The 24,305-nt window shown below is 41.9% G+C and overlaps 1 protein-coding gene across 3 annotated transcripts; it reads left to right on the plus strand.

Moving 5' to 3' along the window:
* The first annotated feature begins 177 nt into the window (after window positions 1-177).
* Window positions 178-20,207, plus strand: THAP4 (THAP domain containing 4). 3 transcript variants are annotated; one of them, XM_033150179.1, is made up of 6 exons: window positions 178-318; window positions 3,824-4,977; window positions 11,806-11,965; window positions 14,367-14,476; window positions 14,668-14,771; window positions 19,928-20,207. In XM_033150179.1, exons 1-6 carry the CDS (start codon window positions 236-238, stop codon window positions 20,045-20,047), a joined length of 1,731 nt encoding a protein of 576 aa, XP_033006070.1. In that variant the 5' UTR covers window positions 178-235; the 3' UTR covers window positions 20,048-20,207. The 3 variants fall into 3 exon arrangements, with proteins under 3 accessions (XP_033006070.1, XP_033006071.1, XP_033006072.1); XM_033150180.1 differs by having other exon boundaries at window positions 183-318; window positions 4,796-4,977; XM_033150181.1 differs by lacking the exons at window positions 178-318; window positions 3,824-4,977 and adding an exon at window positions 8,107-8,225.
* The last annotated feature ends 4,098 nt before the right edge of the window (window positions 20,208-24,305 follow it).

Consider the following 24,305-nt stretch of genomic DNA (forward strand, 5'->3'; position numbering starts at 1 on the left):
TTTTTTAAAAAAGGCAAGTGTGCTGTAGATGCACGTACGCTATGACCAAACGCCGCCTGAGGACCGCCCCTGTGAAACGGCTGCTCCTTCCGTACGGAAGTGGCCGTTCAGGATGCGGCGAGGCGGCTGAGGTGACTCGACAGGCTGCGCCATCTTGTTGTACGGACGCGGAGCGGGGGGAGGAGGAGGAGGAGGAGGTGGGGGAGAGGCAGGGCCGCCCGCGCGGCCTCCAGAGATGGTGATCTGCTGCGCGGCGCTGAATTGCTCCAACCGGCAGGGCAAAGCTCCCCGGGGTCGAGCGGCCGTCTCCTTCCACAGGTAACCAGGGGGAGGGCAGGAACAGGTCGCACCTGGTCCTGGGAGGGCGACTGGAGCACAGCCCTGCCCATCTCCTTCTCCGTGACATACGTCGGGCAGGCGGGCGAGGAGCCTCCTTCTTTTCCTCCTCCGCCTGCAGCACCCTGACGGGCTGATGCCCCACGAAACAAGACGGGGTGCCCCGCTCGCATACAGTACTGGCTGCTTGCATCCCCCCACCCCACTTATTACCTCGCCTCCACCCGCTCCCAGGCAGATCGAGGGAGCATCCCGCGGACAAAAGGGATTCCCTTAGCCATGTTCTATCCACCAATACAACTCCGGCCGCCTAACCTAATTTTTAGAGAGGTGTGTCAGGGCTGTGCCCCCCACCCCACCCCACCCCACCCCCGGGAAGGCAGAGCAAGGCACCCTGTACATGCTTCCTTCTGGTGATGACGACACCTTGCCCGTCCGTCTCTCGCTTTCCCACGTTTTATAGCAGAAGCGCAACCTTTGAAAACAGGTTCCAGGGCGGGTACGTCCTGAACTCAAAAGAAAGCCCCACTTTTAAGGTGTGGAGTACATAGCCTTCCTGTTTCTAAGTTTGCCTGTCTCGTCCTGTCAGAGTTCTGGGAATAAGGTGTATGCGCCCATTGGAGAAAGCAAGTTGCCCATCAGGTGTGCAGCAAACATCTCGGCCGATGGCAACAATTAGAAATGCCTGATTTTTTGCTTTTCTGGTAGCATGCAAGAAGAGCATTCCCTAGCGTTAAGAAATGTGCCACACCCATGCATATAGAAATGACAAATAGCTAAGTTGCAAAGATATGCAGAGTTTACTATAAATAAGTTGAGGAAACAATATATATTTATAATTGAGAAAAGAAGCAAATTTCATCCAGCCCAGCATTTTGTTTCCAGCAGCAACCAGGAATTCACAATCAAGGCAAAAGGTAGATTCTCAGCAAAGGTGTGCTAGAGAAGGGCTGTGGAATCTATGGTCCTCCACATGATGTTGGACTCCTGAGTCTAGTCAATTGAATCCAACATGACCAATGGTCAGGGATGATGGGAGTCATACTCCTCCATATTTTGCCCACATATTGTTTTTTTTTCCTTTTTGTATTAGATTTAGATTACTCAAACTGTTCTGTCATTGAGAGTAGCAAAGTGCATTACATTGTTTCTTAAAGTAGGACTGATGACCAACAGCTATTGCTTTTGTCAAAGCACAGGCTTACTTCAGATATCAAAGTACATCAAACCATTGTTTGCTCTAACCATAGGTTAGAGCAGGCTAGGCAAACATGGCTCTCCAGATGTTTTGGGGCCTACAACTTCCATCATCCCAGCTAACAAGACCAGTGGTCAGGGATGATGGGAATTGTAGTCTCAAAACATCTGGAGGGCCAAGTTTGCCTATGCCTGGGTTAGAGCCCAAATCATGTTTTGCGCTTCCAATGTACAAGCAAACCATGGTTTAAAGCTGTTTGCTTTCATTTTCCCTTTGCTTTGCACTCCAGAAATGAAGCAAAAACCATGACTATAATTTGTCATTTCAGACATGACATAATGTAGTTTGCAAGTGCAGATCCACTTCAAACCATTGCTTATGATTTTGGTTTGCTGACTGATTGCAAATCATGACATACCAATTCAGTCAGCATGCTAAACCATAATAGTTACATCCTATATATTTAACATAGTGAGACTTAGTCATTGCTAAACCTGCAGAGGATCTTTACCCATGATTTGCTTTGACATCTAAATTGTGCAAAATAAATACTTTATAATACCTACTTGGTCTGCATTGTAACAGAAGTAACTAATACTAAAGTGGACATAGATGAAAAAGGAAAAGTTGTCATCTAATTTTGCACTATGGGTGAACAGAACTTGGATAAGGATATCCCAGTAGATATAATTTGCAGTATTATATCTGATGTTATTTATTTATTTATTATTACACTTATATCCTAGTTTTCCTTGAATAAGTTAAATATAGCATCTTTTTTAGCTGAACACATTACTGCTTCATTGCTAAAGTATGTCCTGTTCCCCTGCCTTGCTCAGTTGGAGGATCTTGGAGATCTATTAAAAACACACACATAAAGTAGATCCTGCATGCTGCCCCCACAATAGGCAATCACTTTCTCCTGTGGTACCACAGGTGTCCTGTTAGCTCCCAGAATGCATTTTGTCTGCTCATGATAGACATGAGAAACTGGCATAGTCTCCGTCCAACTTGTCAGTGTCAGGTGTATTGAATCAGAAGGCCTGACACTTGAAAACCCATTTTTTCTGCCTTTGTGTTGAAGTGGCAATTTCAGACTGTTTTATACCTTTCCTGATATTCTCTCTCTACAGTTTGGAAGAGTCTGTTTCACAAAGCAGATTAATGGGTTAGATTGCCTCTCTCATCATGGATAACTCGCCAATATAGTGGAGCCAGACGGAGTTTTTCCATTCACACTATTTGCTTTTTTAACTTTACAGTGCTGATCAGGGTCTATACTGCCGTCAACAACGCTTGACGTACCTTCAGATGCACTTCTGCCTGAACCAGGACACGGGCAAACAGATAAATTGCACACACATTATTTGGTGTGGCTTACAATTTCTCTTCCCCAGAGTGAACAGTGGTGACCCTAGCAGTATCCCCCCATCCTCTCCTCTTCTTTGTCTGCATCTCACACTTCACTGGGAAGGAAGGTAGAAGGATATTTATGTGCCATCTGAGGAGAAAGTTGTTGAGGTAGATAATGGGAGATTGGTCAGTGATCTCAGGCTAAGCTAGAAGACTGCATAACTCCATGTTATGTCAGGGATAGACATGTATTTTTGACTGGTGCAAATACATTGTGATATGGTTAGCTGCTAAGCTCCCAAATCTAGACTTAAGGTATAGTAGGGATAACCTAACTAGGGTACCATATAAAGTTCAGCAATAGATTACCAGTGGTGGTGGTGCCCTTACTACAGTACTTTCCCTGTAGGAGACCCATCTTTCCAGCTGCCTCTTATCATTCAGCCTGACCTAATGCAAAGTTAGGTGAGTCTGAGCCCCTTGGAAACAAATAGGCTTAACCATATCCAACCCTGCATAGGAGTTGCAGCTTTAGAATAGCACTTGGCAGCTCATTTAAACCTGCTGGTTGGGTTGTAAGAATTGTTTGCAAGTGGCTAAATGATAAAAAATATTTTAACTGTCATTAATGTTTCTGAATTGTATGTATTTCTGTTTGCTGCAAGAACCGTTTCCACCTAATCCAGAGTTACTGCATTTAAAAAAAATGAACGAATAGGTTCAAAGCTGAAAGGGTCTTAACATACATGACAAATTTTGATTTGTAGAAAATGTAATTACTGCTGCATATTTCTGTGCCCTGCAATATAATCTTAACAGACTGTCTTTTTATAAAATTCAGGTTGCTCTTAAATGTAACTCAATGTATAAGCTACTTTGCAAAGCTCTAGGCAAAAAGCATACACAGTAATGCTTTTCCTTTACACTGTTTTGAAGGTTTCCCTTAAAGGATTCAAAGAGACTGATCCAGTGGTTAAAAGCAGTTCAGCGGGACAACTGGATTCCCACCAAGTATTCCTTTCTTTGCAGCGAGCACTTTACTAAAGACAGTTTTTCAAAACGGCACGAAGACCAGCACCGGCTGCTCAAGCCCACAGCTGTGCCAACCATCTTCCATATTTCAGAGACAAGAGGGGAGAGCAGGGATTATGTCAAAAGGAGGAGGAAAATAGCAAGTCAGACTCTAGAAGGAGATGGCGATCAACCAAAGGAAGGAAGCGGTGAGGTAGTTGAGGGAATCTTATCATCTGACCAAAACTTGATAGTTCACGGGACTCAAGAAATAGAGCAAGTGACTCTTCAAGCTGAAATCGGGTCAATGTCAGAGCAGGGAGAAAATTTCCAGGACCAACTTGAAGGCTCCCTCAGGAGGATGTTAGCAGATAACCTAGTCACAAAAGTAACTCAAAATAAGCCAGGAAAACTGACTCTGGAGGATTGTTCCGAAGCAGTTATCCATTCTGGGAATTTGAAAATGGACAAAAGTGGTATATCGGAGGATGACTTCACACCTCCTGTGTCTGGTGCATGCAAATTTATTGGCTCCCTTCACTCTTACAGCTTTTTCTCCAAGCACACTAGAGAGAGGTCATCTTTTCCAAAAGAGCAACTAGAAAGGAAAAGGTTAAGGAGAAGTGTGGATCCAAGCTGTAGTAGCAACACTCTGGAGCAGGACACTAGTTTAACAGAATCCTCCTCTACTTCCTCTCTCACTGCTATCCCTCAGAAACCTTCCCAGAACATGTCTGCTTCTCCTGCAGATCTGACCCCTAAGCCAGCAACAGAAGCTGTTGTAGGTCAGAAGGGAGAAACGGATGCCAACCCCATGTCCATCAATGAGGTCATCATGTCTGCTTCAGGAGCCTGCAAACTCATTGATTCCCTGCATTCGTATTGCTTCTCCTCTAGGCAGAGCAAAAGTCAAGTGTGCTGCTTGAGAGAGCAGGTAGAGAAGAAGAATGGAGAGCTAAAGCAGTTGAGACAAAAGATCAGTCGCTCCGACAGCCAAGTTAGAAAGCTGAAGGAAAAACTAGATGAACTGAAGAGGATCAATTTCCCATGCCTGAGCAACCTGCTGTCCCAGGACTGTGGTCAGTATCTTCTGCGCTCTTAGCCAGGGTGAAACTGATATAAAAATATGAAGCCATTTATTAGATATAATGGGTGGGATTCAATGTTGCATTATAATGAACAATCACACACTGCATGCATTGCAGCTTGCCAGATGGAACCATTGCCCCTCTTCTTCCCCTTCAGTGTTGATCTGTGGGTTCTCCCAACTGCCCCTCGAGCCAATTTCAGGGGGCACACAGTGAGACGAGAGGGCAGGATGTCCCATTGCACTAGCGGAAGTCCGTGTTAGATGATTTCTGCCCATTTCCTTAAAATTTTTGTTGTTGTTGTTTAGTCGTTTAGTCGTGTCCAACTCTTCGTGACCCCATGGACCAGAGCACGCCAGGCACTCTTGTCTTCCACTGCCTCCCGCAGTTTGGTCAGACTCATGTTGGTAGCTTCGAGAACACTGTCCAACCATCTCGTCCTCTGTCGTCCCCTTCTCCTTGTGCCCTCCAACTTTCCCAACATCAGGGTCTTTTCCAGGGAGTCTGGCGATGTAGCCTCCAGTTTTTGAAAATGAAACTGCTTGCAAACTCGTATGCTTTGTTATTGAAACTAGGATCGTCAGGTGCAAAAGAGGCCAAGCAACCCGCACATTAAATTGTCATGTAAAAAAGAGAATTTCAGCAGCAGGTGTGGCTTGTTATGCAAGCCACATCTGCTGAGATTTCCTTTTATACAGCTAGGAAAGCTGCAGGCATCCTACCCTCTTTTGCACTTGGCCATCCTAACCGAAACAGTCACACGTATATTCCCCACCCATACGCCATGCACCAGTGCTCTGAAATTTGAAGAGAGGAGGAATATTGTCCTTAGAATTACATTTTAGGGGTTTTGATTGTTTGCATTACTGCCTATGGGTGAGTCATTAATATGCCAGTTTTAAAACATCATATACCTCATTTATGTATATCGTGATTTCTCGGCACGCTTTCCCTCTGAATGTGTAGCTTTCTTATACCCAAACACAGTTTAGTCACCATTTGACATGCAGTTGGTACACTGTAGTTATACCCAAAATAAGATACATTATTAAAAGCCATAGGCTTGCAAGACAAATGCAGCCCTCCAGGCATTTCTAGCCATCCCATGGAGCTTCCCCCAGGCCACACTCATTACCAGCCCTGCATCCTCTGCATGCTTTTGCCTGGCTGGAATGTATCCTTCTCTGAATGAAGAACCATGTCTATGTGTGTGTACAAAACCTCTGACTTTTGCATGGCAGGAATGTAGCTTACTGTACAAAGTGACTTACAGTGTTTTAAGGAAAAAAACCAAAGACATACCGGGTACATATATTAAATCCAGCATTTAAAAAACCGCCCACAGAAAAAGCCCATATATAGTTAAAAGCCAAGTGAATGTTTTTGCCTGGCAACAAAAGGTAAGAGTCACATCTGTTGCCTTTGGCTTACCTGCTACTGGCATATGACCTTGGAAGATTTCCTATGAGATAATATGGTCCTTGAGCGCTCCTACCTTAGGCAAATAGCCATTTCTTGTGTTCAGGAAGCAGACAGTGGAATGACGGTTCAGATTCAGTAGTGCTGATGTGGCCAAGACCTGGCAAGTCAGGTGTTCCAGTGGAGTGTGTTTGTATGTGTGCACCAAAATCCTCAGAGCCCCGGAGGCGAAGGGGCCAAATTTCATTCCTACTCCTCACATCAGGGTTGTCTAGGTATACTAGCCAAATTTTGTCTGAAATTTACTTGGAACATCTCCCTATTGGAGAAGAAGATCTGTAAGCTGAGATAGGATAAAACACCTTAGCCACTGAGGACTGTGGAAGGTTTTGCCACACGTTCTCCTTTCCTTTCTGCCAAAGAGGTCAATGGAAGTCATTTGCCTATAAGGAAATAAGGGAGGGGTGGCATGTGCACACCTCTCCTGGCTGGATTGTGATGAAGGCGTTCAGAATTCATATACAAAACCTATTTACTACCATAGGGTTTGAGACCAGGGGTGTGTAACCTGTAGCTGGGCAGCTGTGGCCATCCCACCAACCCCAGGCAGCATGGCCAGTGATGGGAGCAGTAGTCCAGCAACATCTGGAGTGCCACAGGTTAGCCTCCCCTGTTTTAGTTTGTTGTGCTTATTTAGGCCAGCGTTGCTCAAACTTGGGTCCCCAGCTGTTGGACTACAACTCCCATCAACTCTAGCTGGCAGGACCTTGCTAGCAGTGATCAGGCTATTCCCGTGACTATAATTTGTTTTAACAGTTTTAAATTTTAAACTGTTGTAACTTGCCCTGGGACCTGCTGGTGAAGGGCAGGTAGTAACCTTAGTAACAGCAACAACAACAACAACAACAACAACAACAACAACAACAACAACAACAACAACTTGAACAGTTGTTAACTGTTTTGTGTGTGCTCTGTAGAGAAACAAGGAATATGTTTCTGTGTGGACACTGTTACGTACAGATTACTTAGTCTTGTAAGAATGAAAGAAACAAAGGACAAAGTTGTAGGCTCAATATGTAACTTTGCCTGACAAAATCTCAATTTGCATGAATTACTGATACAATTTTGCTAATCTGCAATATCATACCCCTCAACTGTCTCAATTTAAGAGGGACATCCCATTTGGGGGGGCTGTGCTCTTGCACAAGTCATGTGACTTCATGGCCCCAAAAGATGTGTGTCCTGGTTTTCCTCTGGGACAAGTTAGAGGGTATGCAATATTGTTGCTGACATGCATATTATTTGCAAATGAGCATATGTGAAGCCTCCCCCCTGCTTTATGTTTCCCCCTTTGCATCACAGCAAAGGCTCCAAGTAGAATTTTGGAGCATAATGGGCAGGGGCGCACTTACGCACACTCCACCAATGTGTGCGGGGGCTGGGAATGGAACCTCTGCACGAAATGATCACCATCTGTACTAATTGATAAAACTCAAATGTAAATACATATATGTTTGCCTTTAACTTCCTTTATGTTGCTTATCCTCTGTCTATGAAAAGGCAGTAGTAGCCAGAAAGGAATTATGAGTCACAATATATGCCATACTTGTAGGTTTCTTCTCTCCATAGCTTTCTTAAGCTAAACTACAAGTCCCAGAATGCACTGGGGTAACCTCTGTGTAGAGTCCCAAGGTTGTTTCCTGTCTTGTCTTACTAGATTGCATCACAGTGTTCCTGGAGAATAGGGAATGATAAGCAATCTAGAGTGAACAAGCTAAAAATAATCTTGCACGATATGACCAGCATTGAAACAGATACAGGTACAGTCTAAAATGCTTAACACTTTTATCGAAACGCTAAGACATTCTGAAAACGGAGATTTGGGTTCCATCTGAGCTCTTCTTAAGATTCGTGCCTGTTTAAATTATCCTGCAGGGCATTGTTCTCAGCCTTTGTGTGCAGAGATCTGTTGTCTCAACAGAGCACAGTGCACCTGCACTCCGCAACTTTACTTGGAGCTGCTATATGGTCCATGGGATTGTATTCAGAATGAGACCTCAGAAAAATGCACTCACTCCCTTGATCCAAATAGCTCAGTTGGTAGAGCATGAGACTCTTAATCTCAGGGTTGTCGGTTTGAACCTCACATTGGGCAAAAGATTCCTGTGTTGCAGGGAATTGGACTAGATTACTCTTGTGGTCCCTTCCAGCTATACAATTCTGTGATTCTATGATCTCTTCATCATGGGTAGAAGTTTACAAGTAAAACAGGGAAGAGCCCACAGCCCTCCTATTCAGTTAACTTCTGTTTATGGTGAGAGGGGAACTTGGTTATCAAACACTCTTGGCCACCCTCAAGGGTGTACAATGAAAGTACAATAAAATAATATATGCATTATTTAGCAAGTTTTAAATATGGATTAATAAAAAACCTATAAAGAGTTTACTTTAAATAATTTTTTAAAAGTCATTAAGAATCGGAATCAAAGACCTTACAGCAGTAGAATCAAATAAATCTTAGTAGAATCAACTTATCGGTTGTATTTAAGGAGACTTTACAAGGCAATATGTGAGCTTTGGTGTTGCACAATACAGTATGACATTTAACATGTATTGTATAAAAGGTTGAGAATGAGGAAGGAGATGTACTGTAAAACACCCTGGGATTCTCTTATGTGTTTTTTAAAAAAGAAAAGGTAGCTGATTATGAATCAGATAAGATTTTTGACCAGCTAGTCATCTAACATTTCACATTCTTTCTTCATTAGAGTAAAAATAAACATAGATATCCTTACTGGTCTGGGCTGGATGATAAGTTGAATAACTTTGAGTTGAATTTCAACTTTGAGTCAGCATGCTCTGGTATCTCTGACCAACAACCTCCAAGTACAAATCTAACAGAAAGGTTGTCATCTTTTTTGCAGTCCAATATTCCTTTTCAAATAAGGACACGGGTGGCGTTGTGGTCTAAACCACAGAGCCTAGGGCTTGCCAATCAGAAGGTTGGCGGTTTGAATCCCCGTGGCGGGGTGAGCTCCCGTTGCTCGGTCTCTGCTCCTGCCAACCTAGCAGTTCGAAAGCACTTCAAAGTGCAAGTAGATAAATAGGCGGGAAGGTAAACGGCATTTCCGTGCGCTGCTCTGGTTCGCCAGAAGTGGCTTAGTCATGCTGGCCACATGACCCGGAAGCTGTCTGCGGACAAATGCCGGCTCCCTTAGCCAGTAAAGCGAGATGAGAGCCACAACTCCAGAGTCATCCACGACTGGACTTAACGGTCAGGGGTCCCTTTACCTTTATTCCTGTTAAAATTGCATGTGTTGCAATGGAATTTGTCGTGAAGATACAACTGCAAAGGATTCAGTGCCTTTGGAACTTTGCAAGTGTATTTAGTGTATTTATTTTATATAAATACATAAATATAAATATAAATAAATTTTATATAAAGTGTATTTATCTTAATGTAGTGAATCTGGAAGGTCTAGCAGTGACCTCTCAATTATACTTTGTTCTCATTTAGTGATACCATTCCGGATAACAAAAGTAACAAAAGTGACATAAGTGACAAAAGTGACAAAAAAGGAGCAGATAATATGGTTCCGTGTTACACCCTCTCAGGGAAGGCTGCTTTGAATTGCTGCATTATTACTTGAAGCCACTAGATGGTAGCAAAAAACACATTTTCAGCTTTGCAAGCTTCCCTGTTTTCATCCTCTTATAAACTAATGGACTCTAGTCTACAAAAGTTAAGTCATAATAAATTATTAGACTTCAAGTTGCCACACAACTCTTTGTTATAAACTGCATATGTTCTTCAAGGAGAGAGGTCAGGTTTCTGCATGACCTTATACTAATTCCATGGAAATGGTTCTTTGTCATAAATATTGCCACAATTTTATGCTTAAGGAGATGGAAGGAAAAGAGATTTCATCGAAATCTGCCCAGATAAAGAGGACTTTTCAGAATAGCTCATCACCCATCACACTTCTCACTGCTCTATGTAGAATAAAGTTAGCTTCGAAATATCCTTTTATGCCCATTTGATTGTATTTTTTAAAAATTGAAAAAGAATAGACTTGCCTAACACAAGCATAACATTAGTACATAAACTGAAATAATAAATAGAGCACCAAAATATATACTCACAAGTTATAATTTCTTCACAACAAAAAGAATTCTGATTTACTCTGCTTTCAACAATTGGAAAGCATCCCATATAAAATAAAATTATACCTAAAGATATATTGTCCCTGCTGCAAAATAAGTGTTTCGTCCCTGCCTGCCCCTGCAGTACTCTACTATACCACTTGCATGGAGTCCTTGCCATCTTGCATGGAGCAGTCAAATTTTTAAAAGGACAAGCCAGTCTGTAGAATTCTGTGTGTTCATTTTTAAAGAAAGTGTGCTTTGGGTGTTTGCAGACAGGGGTACTATAGTGAAGTATTACAATGGTAATTTAAATGTAATTTTAAAAAAAATCAATTTTACCATACCAATATCTTATTCAAGCTACCATCAAAGAACAAGAAAATAAGATACTCCTGGAAGTTAGCAGACTTTTGAGAACACTGAGGTCAGGTGTTCATGCAAAGCATAGTTTGTGTACCATCTTGTGTACCGTCAATCACTCACTCATCTGGCTTGAGCCTTGAATGGGACCACTCCTGTTAGGAAGCAGGGAACACTAAAATGCTTTGTTCTGGTTCTCACTTGTCTTTCCCAACGTATAGGTTATAGCTTTGTTATGACATTGCTTTCTCTGTCTAAAATAATGCTTGCCATTGATACAGTTATTTGTATATAGCTAAAAGCTCTTTGTGTACACATATATAGTTATTTGAATGTGTGGCAGCACATTCAGTATTAATGTGAAGGGGACTTGGGTGTGTACAGCTTTGCCCAGTTCTGGTTTTGCAGCTGAAATTTTTCCATGCCTTGAAAATTTATCTTAGCCTCATTTAGGAAAATGACATGCTTGTATTATTTCTTCTTCTCTCCAGGACTGTGAACATTCCAGCAGTTTTCTTTGATGGCGGGGTAATTATGCCCTTCCCCAGCACTGCTGCTTTGATTGCAGGTCTTCTCTGTAACATATAGTTTGACCCTGAGGGGGGTAAGAAATGGTCAAGGAGCCTATAGGCACATAACTAGTCAAACTTTTATTTTGAGCCAGGTTTGTAAAATATGAAATTTGTTTGTTTTGAACTTTCGACCCAACTCAAGCCTCGTGTGGCCAGAGCTGGATAAAAACAGATAAAATGAAAGAGGGTGGTAGAACATGCAACATGGCTACTGGGAACTGTCTCACCAATGCAAAGTAGTTGACCAACAGTGACATGGTAAGAGATAATTGCGCAAAGTCTTGGTGCAGTTTGCTTATCCTCAGTCTCTCTCTTCTCACAGAACCCCCGCAGTTGAACCCTGTGGTTGAGCCTCTCTCCTGGATGCTGGGCACCTGGCTGTCAGACCCCCCAGGAGATGGTACCTTCCCTGCAATGAAGCCCTTTCAATACCTCGAAGAAGTGTGCATCTCTCACGTGGGGCAACCCATGCTGAATTTTTCGTAAGTTTCCTTATTTTTGAGGGGGGTTTTCTGCGACAGGGACACCTTAAAATAATCTGTGTTGTTTATCAACTGAGACTGTTAGTGAGGTACAACCTAAGAATCAATTTAAATAAAATCAGTGTGTAGAATATAAATCAAATTCTTCCTAGAAATAGACATCATGTTTCTCAGAAGCTGCTCAGCAGCTATTAACCTATCACCACATATATTTTTACATTTAGCTGTCATCCCTAGAGATGCAGTCAGTTTTCTTAAAGACCTCAAATGTAAATGAAAGGACAGAAGTAACTGTGCAGGCAATATAACATCTCCACACCCCTACTAGTAATTCTAGTGCAAAATTGAATTCCCAGGCACTTTAAGAAAGTAAATAGGCAGCAAAATCTTTAAAAGCCCCTTATGATTTTGCTTTCCCCCTGCTTCCCATTCCCTCCCAGTGCTCCCGTCCTGTGTGTGCCATGGAAAGGTAACAGCAGGGCAGATGGCAGAAGAGGAAGAGGTAGCTGCAGGGTCAAGATAGCTATGCAACTGTTTGTGGGTTCACCAAGGAATTGGGTGTCTAGGGATCATAGACTTTGTAAATAAGACCCCAAAATTTACTAGTCAGCAACATTTATATTGCCCTGCTAAGAGGAGGTTTTTATCAAACTTTGGCCTTTTACCAAGTAGACTGGAGATGACCCTCCTCTGCCAGCCTGGTTATTCACCTGCATGGAATTCCTTTTATGCATGGCTGACAGGTGATTTGTTGAATACAAGTCACATTAGGTGGGAGAAATCAGCAGTGGCTGTATGATGGTTTTGGGAACAATAGATTGAAGGGGCTTCAATGGCACAGGAATGTGTTGCAGGAAAACAGTGGTCATATGTGATGTTGTGATATAGTAGTTCTGGACACTTTCTTTTAGTTGGCTTAAGTGGTTAATGGGGTCCTTCCTGGTAGCCTGGGAATGGAATGTTTTTTTCCAGAGCCAAGCAAGAGTGGGCGTGATCAAATGTATGATTTATTATCCTCCAAGCATTACAAAGATTTTTTCGATATATTTTTGAAATTTTTCCAGCTCTCTTGACTCAAAAAAAGATGCATTTCTATATAAGCACAAATGGAAAGTTGGAAATGCAACATGTTTTGGTTTTGAGAAAAACAGTTTTTCTTAGAATTTTGAGCAGGCTTTTGTGTTCTTAAAATGGAAAGTGAAATTTGAGAGTTGAAAGGATATTCACCTGATGCTGTTGTGGTGTTAAACAAACATCTTCCCAATGATTGCAATTATGCATGATATTCTTTTCTCAAAGCCAGTGCTTTTTTCAGGGGGTACTCAGTACCAGCACCTCTTTTTTGTTGTTGTTAAAAAGTGTGGCACTTACTGTAACAATTTTGTGGTGAGTACTGGCACCTATTTTTCGGGGGGGAGCACTGCTCGAAGCTGCTAGTTTTTATATCCTTTAAAAAGTGGTCAGTTCAGTTTGCTTTGGAATTTAATGCACTCCGCCACATGCCTATTCTAGTTGCATAACTCTTTCTGCTGAATTGCCCAGCTGAAATACGGATTTTCACTAATTGGGAAGATTTGGACCCCTATAAAGTAGCTTTAAGGGAAGAGTTGCATTTTAAAATATTACTTGCCAGCTGATTCTGTAAATGGCGGAATTGCCTAGCTCCTTAGAGACTATTTAGGCCAAAAGTGAGCATCCATTCTTACTTTGCATGACCTCTGCAGAAATGCAGTGTAGGAAATTATCCAGAAACATCATAAATATGGGAGAGGTAATAGGGCGATTATGGAAGAAAGCACGCTTTGCTGCCGACATCACATTTGGACCTCATGTATAAAATCAGCACTTTTTTACTAGCACATTTCTGTAGTTTTTAAAACGACTGTTCAGGAGTGCTGTGTGTAAGGAAGTTTATACATAGCACTTATACAACTGCAGCATTCTATGTCGAGGAAGAAGAACACTGTCATACTACTCCTGCGGCGACAGGTACACCTCAATATTCCTTATTAGGAGTTGCTGGAGTTGCCAAGTAATATGAAAAATATACTCTGACAAGTATCTAATGGGACAGGCAAAAATGCAGGCCATAGTTAAAAGAATGAACAAATTTCCAAGAGAAAAAAAGAAGATATCCAAGAAACTATCTTCAGCCATATTTGAGTGAACATAAGTTAGAAATGCCCTTAACTTCAGTGGGTCTACTCTGAATAGGACTTGCATTGAATATGACCCTGTGCTTCTTAAATGGGACTTCGGGTTTACTGTTTGTTGAGGACAGGTATGGGAGCACTATATTCTTTTCATACAGATGATGCTGAAAAAGCTGAACGAGTTCTAGTTTCTGTGGAGGATGTGTTTATAGAGGCATGGTAATGTTAGTATCCTCCTATCCTAATAGATTCAACGCCTTCCATCCAGACACCAGGAAACCGATGCACCGAGAATGTGGATTTATCCGCATCAAACCTGACACTAACAAGGTGGCCTTCATCAGTGCTCAGAATACAGGTACTAGCCTAATTACATTAGCAGGTTTCCCCCTCTTTCTGCTTTAAAAACGACTTCCCTTAAAGTAGTCAGAAAGTGGCTTGATGCCGTACTTTCAACAAATCTCTCTTGCCTGCTTATAAGCCAAGTGTTGTCTTGTATTCCAGCTCCATGAATTGTGTCAGTATTAATAATTTCTCTTCTTGATCCAGGTTTGGTAGAGGTGGAGGAAGGAGAGGTTAATGGGCAGGAGCTTTCTATAGCTTCCCACTCTGTAGCAAGGATCTCATTTGCCAAGAAACCCCATGTAGAGCAAGTGAGTATATTTAAGTGTGGTTCAGCTGAACTGGTATGACAAATCTGTACTTGGCATTCTGTTGCCTGCCTAAAGAGATCTCCCAACCTAGGGCATGCACACAAGGTAAAATGGGCAACTCGAAAGAGACCACTAAAGAGCAGAAAAGAGCAACTAACATCTGTAGGTATGAACTTCAGCGTTTAAGGATTTGAACCCTTAGTCAGCAGGCAAGCAGACTGCAAGCAACTACCAAAATTTGGGGGATAAAACAGATAGGGTTCAGTTCCTGCAGAAGGGAGATGCTGAAGTGACTACAAGAAAGCTTTTGTGTATTCTGGCAGCAGCAATTATTTTAGATGCTGAAGGTAGGAAGAGCATCAAGACTAGAACCCAGATTTCCTATAGCTCCACAAACTTGAGCGCCACATCTCAGGAAATGGCAGAAGGCAGGCTCATAATGGCGCCTTTTGAACTCACTAGTGCAGTAGAACCACCTAGACCACAAGAGGTCCCAGATATGGCCAAGGATTATGATCTCACACAGGAAAAGAGTGGAGAGGGAGTTGTTGTTGTTCAGTCGTTCAGTCGTGTCCGACTCTTCGTGACCCCATGGACCAGAGCACGCCTGGCATGCCTATCCTTCACTGCCTCCTGCAGTTTGGCCAAACTCATGTTAGTAGCTTCAAGAACACTGTCCAACCATCTCATCCTCTGTCATTCCCTTCTCCTTGTGCCCTCCATCTTTCCCAACATCAGGGTCTTTTCTAGGGAGTCTTCTCTTCTCATGAGGTGGCCAAAGTACTGGAGCCTCAACTTCAGGATCTGCCCTTCCAGTGAGCACTCAGGGCTGATTTCTTTAAGAATGGATAGGTTTGATCTTCTTGCAGTGCATGGGAGAGGGAGATGTGCCTGCAGTTATATAGCTAATCAGAAAGAGTGGTGCAGGGCCTCACTGGATAAGTGTCTGATTCATTCATGCCCCAGGAAGCCTTTAACTTTGACATTCTCTTCAGCCCTACCTAGTTTTTGTAACTGATTCCCAATATCTGTCGATTTTTGTACTCTGCAGACCTTTCTATCAAACTGTCTCTCCACAGATTGGCTGCAGCACTGCTTGGTTGATAGTTAAACTAGCAGAAACTGCTCATACTCTGAGTTGCAAAACTCTGACCAAAATGTGCACTCCTGACTTGATAGGATATTTTAGTGAATATTCTCCCTCCTGTCCACAACATCTCAAGGCTGTGGTTACCTAATTTTTGGGACCCTCATTTACCCCTCACAAGACGGGTAAATGAGGGTCAAAATGATTGGTTGGTGTTTCAGAAGCAGGAACAATTTTTCAGTATTTTGTACCAGACATTCCCAGTCCTTCAACAGTCCTGACTTTTCCTTCCTCTTGAATTGAATAGTAGGTTTCTCTCTGGCTGGCCTGATACCATAGAGAAGAGACAAAAATTGTCCTCATGTGTCCTTTGGCTATTTTAATATGGATGTCTGCCCTGGGAAGGCCCCTGGTGTGTAGAGAGAGAGAAATGTCCTGTCCCTGGGCTGTTTACCCTGCTGAGCCTTAATTATGACTTGGATGAAAGGAGGCACATTTATCTTGGTGCTTGCCACCACTTTCTCTGCTCTGTTAGAAGGCAACACAAGAAAACACCATGCTGATGGAGTGCTTGTTGGCTCCGCAGGCTGTGACTGTTCATAGGTTTTGTGTGTGTGTGTGTGTGTGTGTGTGTGTGTATATTGCTAGACACACACACACCCCACTTTCTTACCTGATCTCAAGAATTTCATCTGTTCAAGAATTTCGCATACTTCTAGCCAACAGGTTTCTTCTCTTCATAGGACTGTCCCTCCCTCCTCCCTCCCTCCCTTTTCTTTTCTTTTTTCTTTGTATACTTATTTTCCTCTTCATTTTGTTCACATAATTTAATAATAATTTTTACTATTTGGTAGCATCGCACAAGGTTTTAGAGTATTTTTCCTCATCAGGCAGCCTTGACTCTTGCAGTTGAAGAGCTTAGCAGAACAAACACATTCCCTTGGGGGAGAAAAAAGACAAAAGTCAAGTAGACAGTCTGCTTCTATAAAATTTAAAGTAGCTCTGTTCATCCTCATATTTCATGCTACTGTGAGATCTGTGCCAGTTTTTAAAAAAATTGTGCCAGTTTTTTAAAAATTGCATTAAGCACTTGGTAGAAGAGTAAAACGAGAACAGCAGCAGAGGACCTGAAAAAATATTGAGGTCAGAAAAATGACAGAGAAATGAGAGGTCTTGTCTATTTTGTAGAAGGGTGGCTGTTGAGAGAGGGCTACTGTCAACCTTAGAGGGAAGGGAACAGGGAACTTGGGTAGTGAGTGCCAACCGAAGTGGGGCCACTGAGAAACAAGAGGGAGGCATTGGCACATTCAGTGGAACGCCAAGATTTACAGAAGTACACAACTATATATTAAAGCAAGCATGTTCATTGGCCATGGAAAGCTGAGTATAAGTTGGAAGAGAAAAGCGGGGAAGCGATGGGTGTAGATGGAAGGCTCCCTGGAGCAAACTGACTGGCTTGAACCCTGAACAAGAGGAGTCCTATTAGGAAATGAGAATACATTGGAACATTCTGTTGCAGATCCTAATTGTTTCTACTGAAGATGAACTCAGGTGACTGAGTGTCAGTCAGTTTGGAAGCTAAATGGGGCCACTCAAAAGTAAGGGATTCATTTCTAGATAACAGCAAGCTCCCAGATATCCAGAATTATGTAATGTTATGAATTATAAAGAAATGGGATTTTTTTAAAATAAAAAAGTAATTGTAAGGCTCCAGGGTGGGGGTACCTAGTGCCTTCTAGATGTTATTGGACTACAACTCTTAGCATCCCTATAAAAGAGTTTCTAACCATTTAGTTAATGTAAACTTTTGGTGGCCAGTTAAAAATATAATGATCCCACGTCTCACAGGTGCTCTGAAATGAGCCTACGCACACCGGACCCTTTAATTTTTCTTGACTATTGCCTAACCATATCCCACAAAGATACTCAGAATATCTATTTAAGACCTTTTGTAAACTGCTTGCTTACAAACACTCACCCTCTTAAATCCCTGTTGCTTATAGCTGTCCAATACATAACGTTAAAATAGTTTGAATAATTTTGGACTGTGGAACTAATTTAATTTATTGGTACATTTAACCTATATTGTTATGTAAGTACTCTACATCTGCAGCAAAGCAATGCTAACAGTATTCGAGTATACTTCTGTTTGTATTCTAGTGACTTGTCTAAGGGTGGGTGCTTCAAAAATACAACATACCACTTAGTTCATTGTAGAGATGTCAAGGTTTGCCACTGTTACAAACATTTGATAAAAATAGCTCCTGAATTTCCAGTCAAAGCATTGTAGAATTTAGAGTTGGGAAAGATACAGGCTGCAATTTGAATGTAACTGGATGCATTACAAGAACAAGCCTGGCCTCTCCTCCCTTGGCTTATATGCTATTTCCTCCCCCTCTCCTCTAGCACTAACATGAGGAGATGAGAAACTTCCACTTCCATTTTAGATTAACCACAAGTTACCTTGTTTGAACACTAAACTATGTTTGATGTTTGCTGTGGTTGGTGAAAGCAAGTCAACTTCATAATCTCCAGTTTGAGTGTGCTCAAGCCCACCTATAATGCAAAACACACACACACAAGTTTCACCTTCAAAGCATGTTATCTGAAAAGCATGGTAATTATTAGTGTGTATTAAAGGTTTAATGTACTAAATATTAAGGCCCTGATAAGTCAAGAACATGAAAAAGCAAGACCACTCTCTCTTCGTATTAATCCAGTTCCAACACTGGAACAATAACACCAGAGGTTTGTTTATTCAGGTTTTATCCTGTTCCATCCATTCCCTTAAGGATTTCTGCAGCTACAGGGCAACTTACAGTTGCCGTGGAGTTCCTTTTGGAGGGAGGGGGGAAGCAAACTCCCAGAAGCTATAGGTCTTCCAGCCAGTTGCTGGGGTCAAGCTAATCTTTCTATTGCTGGTGAGAGCAGCAGGAGACACGTCATCCCAGTTCACACATACCTCCTTTTCCTTGTCTCAGATTATCTTGCCTGTAATGTTTGGGATACATTTCCTCGGTGATTATGTAAAAATTACCAATATTCAGCAATTTGTTTTAAAGGAGGGAAAGTAAAGCATTTTATTCTGCAGACCTCTTCAAATAAAGATAGGAAATTGATTTTACTGGCACGGTTTGTGTTTGCATTTCCTCACAATATATGGTTCGAAATAACAAGTGTATTGGAGAGCTTTAATGGAGCTGAAGTTTTTCTGCTTCGATAGCTGCATATTGGTGGGGTGTGGGTGTTTTTGCTGCAGTTGTACTTAACAAAATAACTTTTGGCAGGCTTTCTTTGGCAGAGATCCCGCAGTCCCGGATATTTCATTTCCACTCTTCTTTAAAAACCATGTTAACTATGGCAAAAAAGGGTAAAGGGCACCAACTTAGCATACACAAAACCTTGGATTGTGTGCAGAAATATTTTACTGAAATAAGTGGAGGGGTCTTTCTGGTGTCTGCCAAAATGTGCTCTGACTACAGTGCCTTGCTTTGCACTTATGGGCTGTTTGGTGCAAGACCCCCAGTATTCCATAGCTACCAAATTCTAAACTATTTTCTCCCCTCTCCCCTTTATTTAATATGTTTGATCCAATTCTCCATCACACTTTTCTTCAATTTCAGCATTGTAACTCCTTGCCTTCGGATTCTCATACTTCGTTTAAACCTAGCTTGGCAAATTAGAAGCAGAAGATGCTTTCAAATGAGGCACAATGTGTGTTTCTCTCCATGGTTGTTGAACGGTTGAGTGATCTCAGAGCAGGTTCCTGGTACACAAAATAAGCAGAAATCTTCTGAAAGAGCTTTTGAACAAACTAGTTCACTTTTTTTCCTGATTTATGGCATATATTATCTGTCCCTCTTGAATAATACTTGGGTGGTGGGGATATAAGTAGGCCTTCATATTTTCTCTATAGAATTTTGCAGGGATGAACCATTTTGCTTCCCAGTCCTGAGGACACAGATTTGGTTCAAGTCATTGGACAGTGGTTTGCTTTGCTGCTGTTTTTCTTCTTGAATTATAAACAGGATCAAATAATAAGCCATGTGTTTTCTATTCCCCTCCTTAGATTACTAGAAAATTCAGGCTCAATTCTGATGGGAAACTAGAACAGACTGTCTCCATGGCAACCACTACGCAGCCAATGACTCAGCACCTTCACATTACCTACAAGAAAGTGACTCCTTAAAACAAAGAGGAGGTTGTTTCACCACAGAGGAATCGAGGCCAAGAAAACGGAAGCAGCTTGGAAGCAGTGACTCTGTATCTTCGTGATCCAGTTCCTACCTGACAGCAGAAACTATAGTTGCTGAAGGAAGTTATTCTAAAGTTTCTGTAATGGTAGACTTTAAAAAAAAACCAAAAGCCAATAAAAAAGCCTTTATTTTTAAAGGTGTAGCTTGGAATGGTATTATGTTGAATTAGAAATGACTCCATGTTGTCATTTGTTAAAGAAGCATTGATAGTTTTTCCTTACGAAGCATGGAGGTGATGGGAGACTTCTCTCTTCAGTTTCCTTCTTGCGATCTTTATGGTTTGCAAACAAGGTGGTTTATACAAAGGAAGAGGTCATGGATTCCTCTCATTAAATGCAGGCTATGGCTAGAACTGATAAATAACTATAAGAAGTTAAGCAATCCTGAGAGAGACTGTTTTGTTTTTGTTTTTTAAACTAATTTCTCAAGTCATGTTGAGAGCCCAGAACTTTTTCAGGTTTCTTATATAACCAATGTTCCTTTGAATAGGGTAAAACAAGAACTCCTTCCTTCATGGCTTCATGTAATAACTTGAGCTTAACCAAAAGGTATGGGATAGAGATAAAAAAAAAAATTGCACTATCTTCCATTACAGCTTTGTGGTTGTTCCAGGCTGGAAGCTCCTTGCACTAATCAGTCATTGCTTTTAGTGTGAGCTGTGTTGATTGTTCATATTCTCAGGAAATACTCTGCTATGTTCAGTAAACTATTCTACTTTGGTCTGTCCACCATGTAGTCAGGGTTCAGCCTGAGGAAGGAGCTTTGTCTTTCGAGAGAGCCATGGCGATGCGGCCACTCTAGAGAGCCCCATAGGAGCTGTGTGAGTGGATTTCTAAGGGAAACAAGAGACCAAGAGGGCACTAATCCACTGCCACCCTGTCTGTGGCAGTTGGTTCAGTTTGCCCAGTGGTAGTACAGTGGGGGAAACTGGGGAAATTACAATTTGATGGCAATGTGTGGATCTTGACGGAGGCTTTGTGATTGCACATTAGAAGCCTTGTCTATTAAACATAGGTATGTTTAATAAATAGCATTGGAAATGTTAAAACAATGGCCCAAGTTTCTGCCGCCTTTTTTCTGCCTTTCCATTAAAAAGTGCCCATGGGAGGTTTACAATAGAATCCACAATTAAAAAAAATAACACCAGCCCACATAACATAATAAGCAATGTCACAACAGAGTAGTATAAAATTATACAAGTCTAATAACATCCAGCTTCCTGGACTTTATCCTCTATTGCCCTCTGAAACTTGGTTTTATTTCCACTTTCTTCCTCCTAGCAAAAGCTTTATTTTAGAAAAAGGATGTCATTCACCACAACCTCACTGATTTATCTGATAACTGCTGTGTGAGAGAGATATTTGTGGTCTTACACACTACTGAGTATTTCACAATCTCATCTCAGGGTTACTCCCTTCCTCTTTCAACCCTCTTCACCCCCAATACCATGTCATATACGTAAAAGAGAAGGAAGAGTTAGATGAAGAGGGGGAAACTGACATGGAATTGATGAAGGAACAGTAGTGTAAATATTCAAAACTAGTTTGTTCCCAGTGTTGTATTATTTTAAAACAAAATAAAAATTTCATTCCAGTAGTACCTTAGAGACCAACTAAGTTTGTTATTGGTATGAGCTTTCATGTGCATGCACACTTCTTTTAAGTTATTTTACGGTAAGTCTATTTTAAGTTATTGGTTCCATAAGCTAAGCACAATGCTCCCCAAATATCTGCTGATCATTATTCCAGCTCCATTTATTAACCACACACCAACAGTTTTAAATTAAGCATTTGATCCTTAGGGTGACTTTTTAAATGGGATTTTTCAGGCTCTGAATTTTAATAGATTACAGGGTTTTGTCAGGACATTTACTTTGCCCACTCTGTATTAGTTTATTTCTTATCATCCCACCATTTAAAGTGTTCTGCTATCTAATCTGCAGTATGAGTTACATAAACATGATAGTCCAAACAAAAAAAAAAAAAAAAAATCCTTCCAGTAGCACCTTAGAGACCAACCAAGTTTGGTCTCTAAGGTGCTACTGGAAGGAATTTTTTAATTTTTTAATTTTGTTTTGACTATGGCAGACCAAGACCTGTAATAAAAATGATAGAATAGCAGATAGAGTTAAGTCAATCACATGCCCCTTGCCCCTTTATTATAGCCTTCCTATAACATGTGGTGAGAAGCCTTATCTGTAAGCAAAGTCCTACACTGAACTGAAATGTCAGGATAGGGGTTGAGTTGCACTGCAGCAGGTCACACAGTGTCTGTGTGATTTCCTTAGACACAGCTTGCCCTTTATGAATCAAGGCTGGCCAGAGTGAAGTGACCACTTTAGGCTGCATATGATGGAGAATGGGTTAGCCACTCAGGCTTCTCTCCTGAACCCCGCAGTCATCCCTCTCTGTTGGGAGGACAGACATCCTTTCCAGAACTTTCTAATCTGCTTCTTTCATGTGGAGAACACAGTCTCATTGCCAGTGCTGAAGTGAAGTATACACACTATACTTTTAAAGCACATTCTTTCAAATAATTCTGGACATTGGGATCTATTAATGGGGATTGGGACTCTGTGAGGGGTAAACTGCAGTGCTCATAATTCTTTGAGGGAAATTGCTTTAAACGGATTGTGCATACACAGCCTGAGATTCAACTGCCAGTCCAGTCAGCTTCTGTACTTAGAAGGAGAAGGTGCCAGTTGTTCTTTGCCTCAGGCAGCAAAATGTTTTGGGCCTGCCCAACAATGAATACCAGCATAACTGGCAAACTGCCACGGAGGAAAATATTTTGGCGTTTCTTAATCCAGTTAATCTTTCATGGCCGTCAGCAGGAATAATCATACATTCCAATCACTTTATGCTCCCTTAGCAATTCTGGTACAATTATGAGCAGGCACAGTATAGATTGAAAATGTGAGTGCTCATTAAGTATTTAGAAGTTCAAAATATTGTTACACGTCACCCCAATCTCCAAGCGGTGTGAGATTCCAGGGGTACCAGGCACACTTACCAGGGTCTGTGTTTCCTTGGAACATAAAGACAGGGCAGATACTGTGGTGTCTATATGATGCATGGTTTGTTTACACATATATACTGTACAACAAGAACCTTCATGGAGAGAGTGCAGAGCATTCACATCCCAAGAGGGCCCTGATCCTTCCATTGCTGCAACCTGAGAGTCCAAGAGACCCCAAACATTGTATCAGACCCTCTCTGCAGCCTAAAACAGACTGCCCGTCTCATGCTCTGACTTCCCCCTCCCCAGCTTGCAAAACTGGCATCCCCCCCCCTTTGCTTAGCTCATCACCCAGAGTAATTCCGTCCTTCCCTCTGGAAACTCTGGCCTTTTCCCTCTGCTACCTCTCACCTCAGGGAGGGGCTTTCTCCATTTTTTGTCTGGCCCAGAAAGTATCTGTTAATGACCTTCTTAATGGGTTAATAGTTTGACCATTATTAGCTTTGTTCCTCCAGTACTAGCTATGCCAAGTGGAATCCAGCAGAGTTTAATCAAACCTTGATTAATTCTAACTTTGACTAAATCCAGGAATTATGGGGGGAGGATTAGCACCCAGGAGTTTAGGGGATCCTTGCCCTCTCCAAACATATAACAATAATGTGAGTATGATCTGTTATGCAAGCACAGCAGCCATTTGCAAATAGATCCCCATAAAATTTGGCAGAGCCCCTCCCTCCCAGTAACTGAGCACTTAGCTGACAAGGTCTTTACAAGGAATGGGAGGTCTGAGAGTGTGCTTCTCAGATCTACCTCCATCCCTATCTTGTGGCAGGGGGGTGAGCTGGGACAAGCCCTACAGCTGTGACCTACACATACAGCATCAGGGGAGAGGAGATGCAGCTTGGTATGGTGTTGTGTGAACTTTATCCCCAAGAATTAATGAGGACAACAGCATGAGCCAGAAGAGAGGATTAGTAGCATACCTCAATTTTACCCTTTTCAGGTATGTAAGGAAGGAAAATATGCATCTCCGTGAGCCGGTTCATATCAGAAGCAGAAAAAGCGGAAGATCTGTGATTCTTTTTCTGCTCCTGCAAGAGGTGACATGGAACTCCTACAACACATCCATGGTAAGATGTCACCGTGAAGGTCATGGCCTTCATGGGAGGGAAATGTCAGAGTCCCCACGCTGTGGATTAGGGCTGAATCATGTCCCTGCCGCTCCTGCTTCTG

Source organism: Lacerta agilis, chromosome 5 (genome assembly GCF_009819535.1).
Source record: "Lacerta agilis isolate rLacAgi1 chromosome 5, rLacAgi1.pri, whole genome shotgun sequence".
NCBI lineage: Eukaryota > Metazoa > Chordata > Lepidosauria > Squamata > Lacertidae > Lacerta > Lacerta agilis.

Bases quoted from the DNA above. Each gene is read 5' to 3' on its own strand.
- THAP4 (XM_033150179.1), top strand. From the start codon at position 236: ATGGTGATCTGCTGCGCGGCGCTGAATTGCTCCAACCGGCAGGGCAAA. The intron at 14,477-14,667 runs GTACTAGCCTAA...TTCTTGATCCAG, and splicing joins CATCAGTGCTCAGAATACAG to GTTTGGTAGAGGTGGAGGAA. The intron at 14,772-19,927 runs GTGAGTATATTT...TCCCCTCCTTAG, and splicing joins AGAAACCCCATGTAGAGCAA to ATTACTAGAAAATTCAGGCT.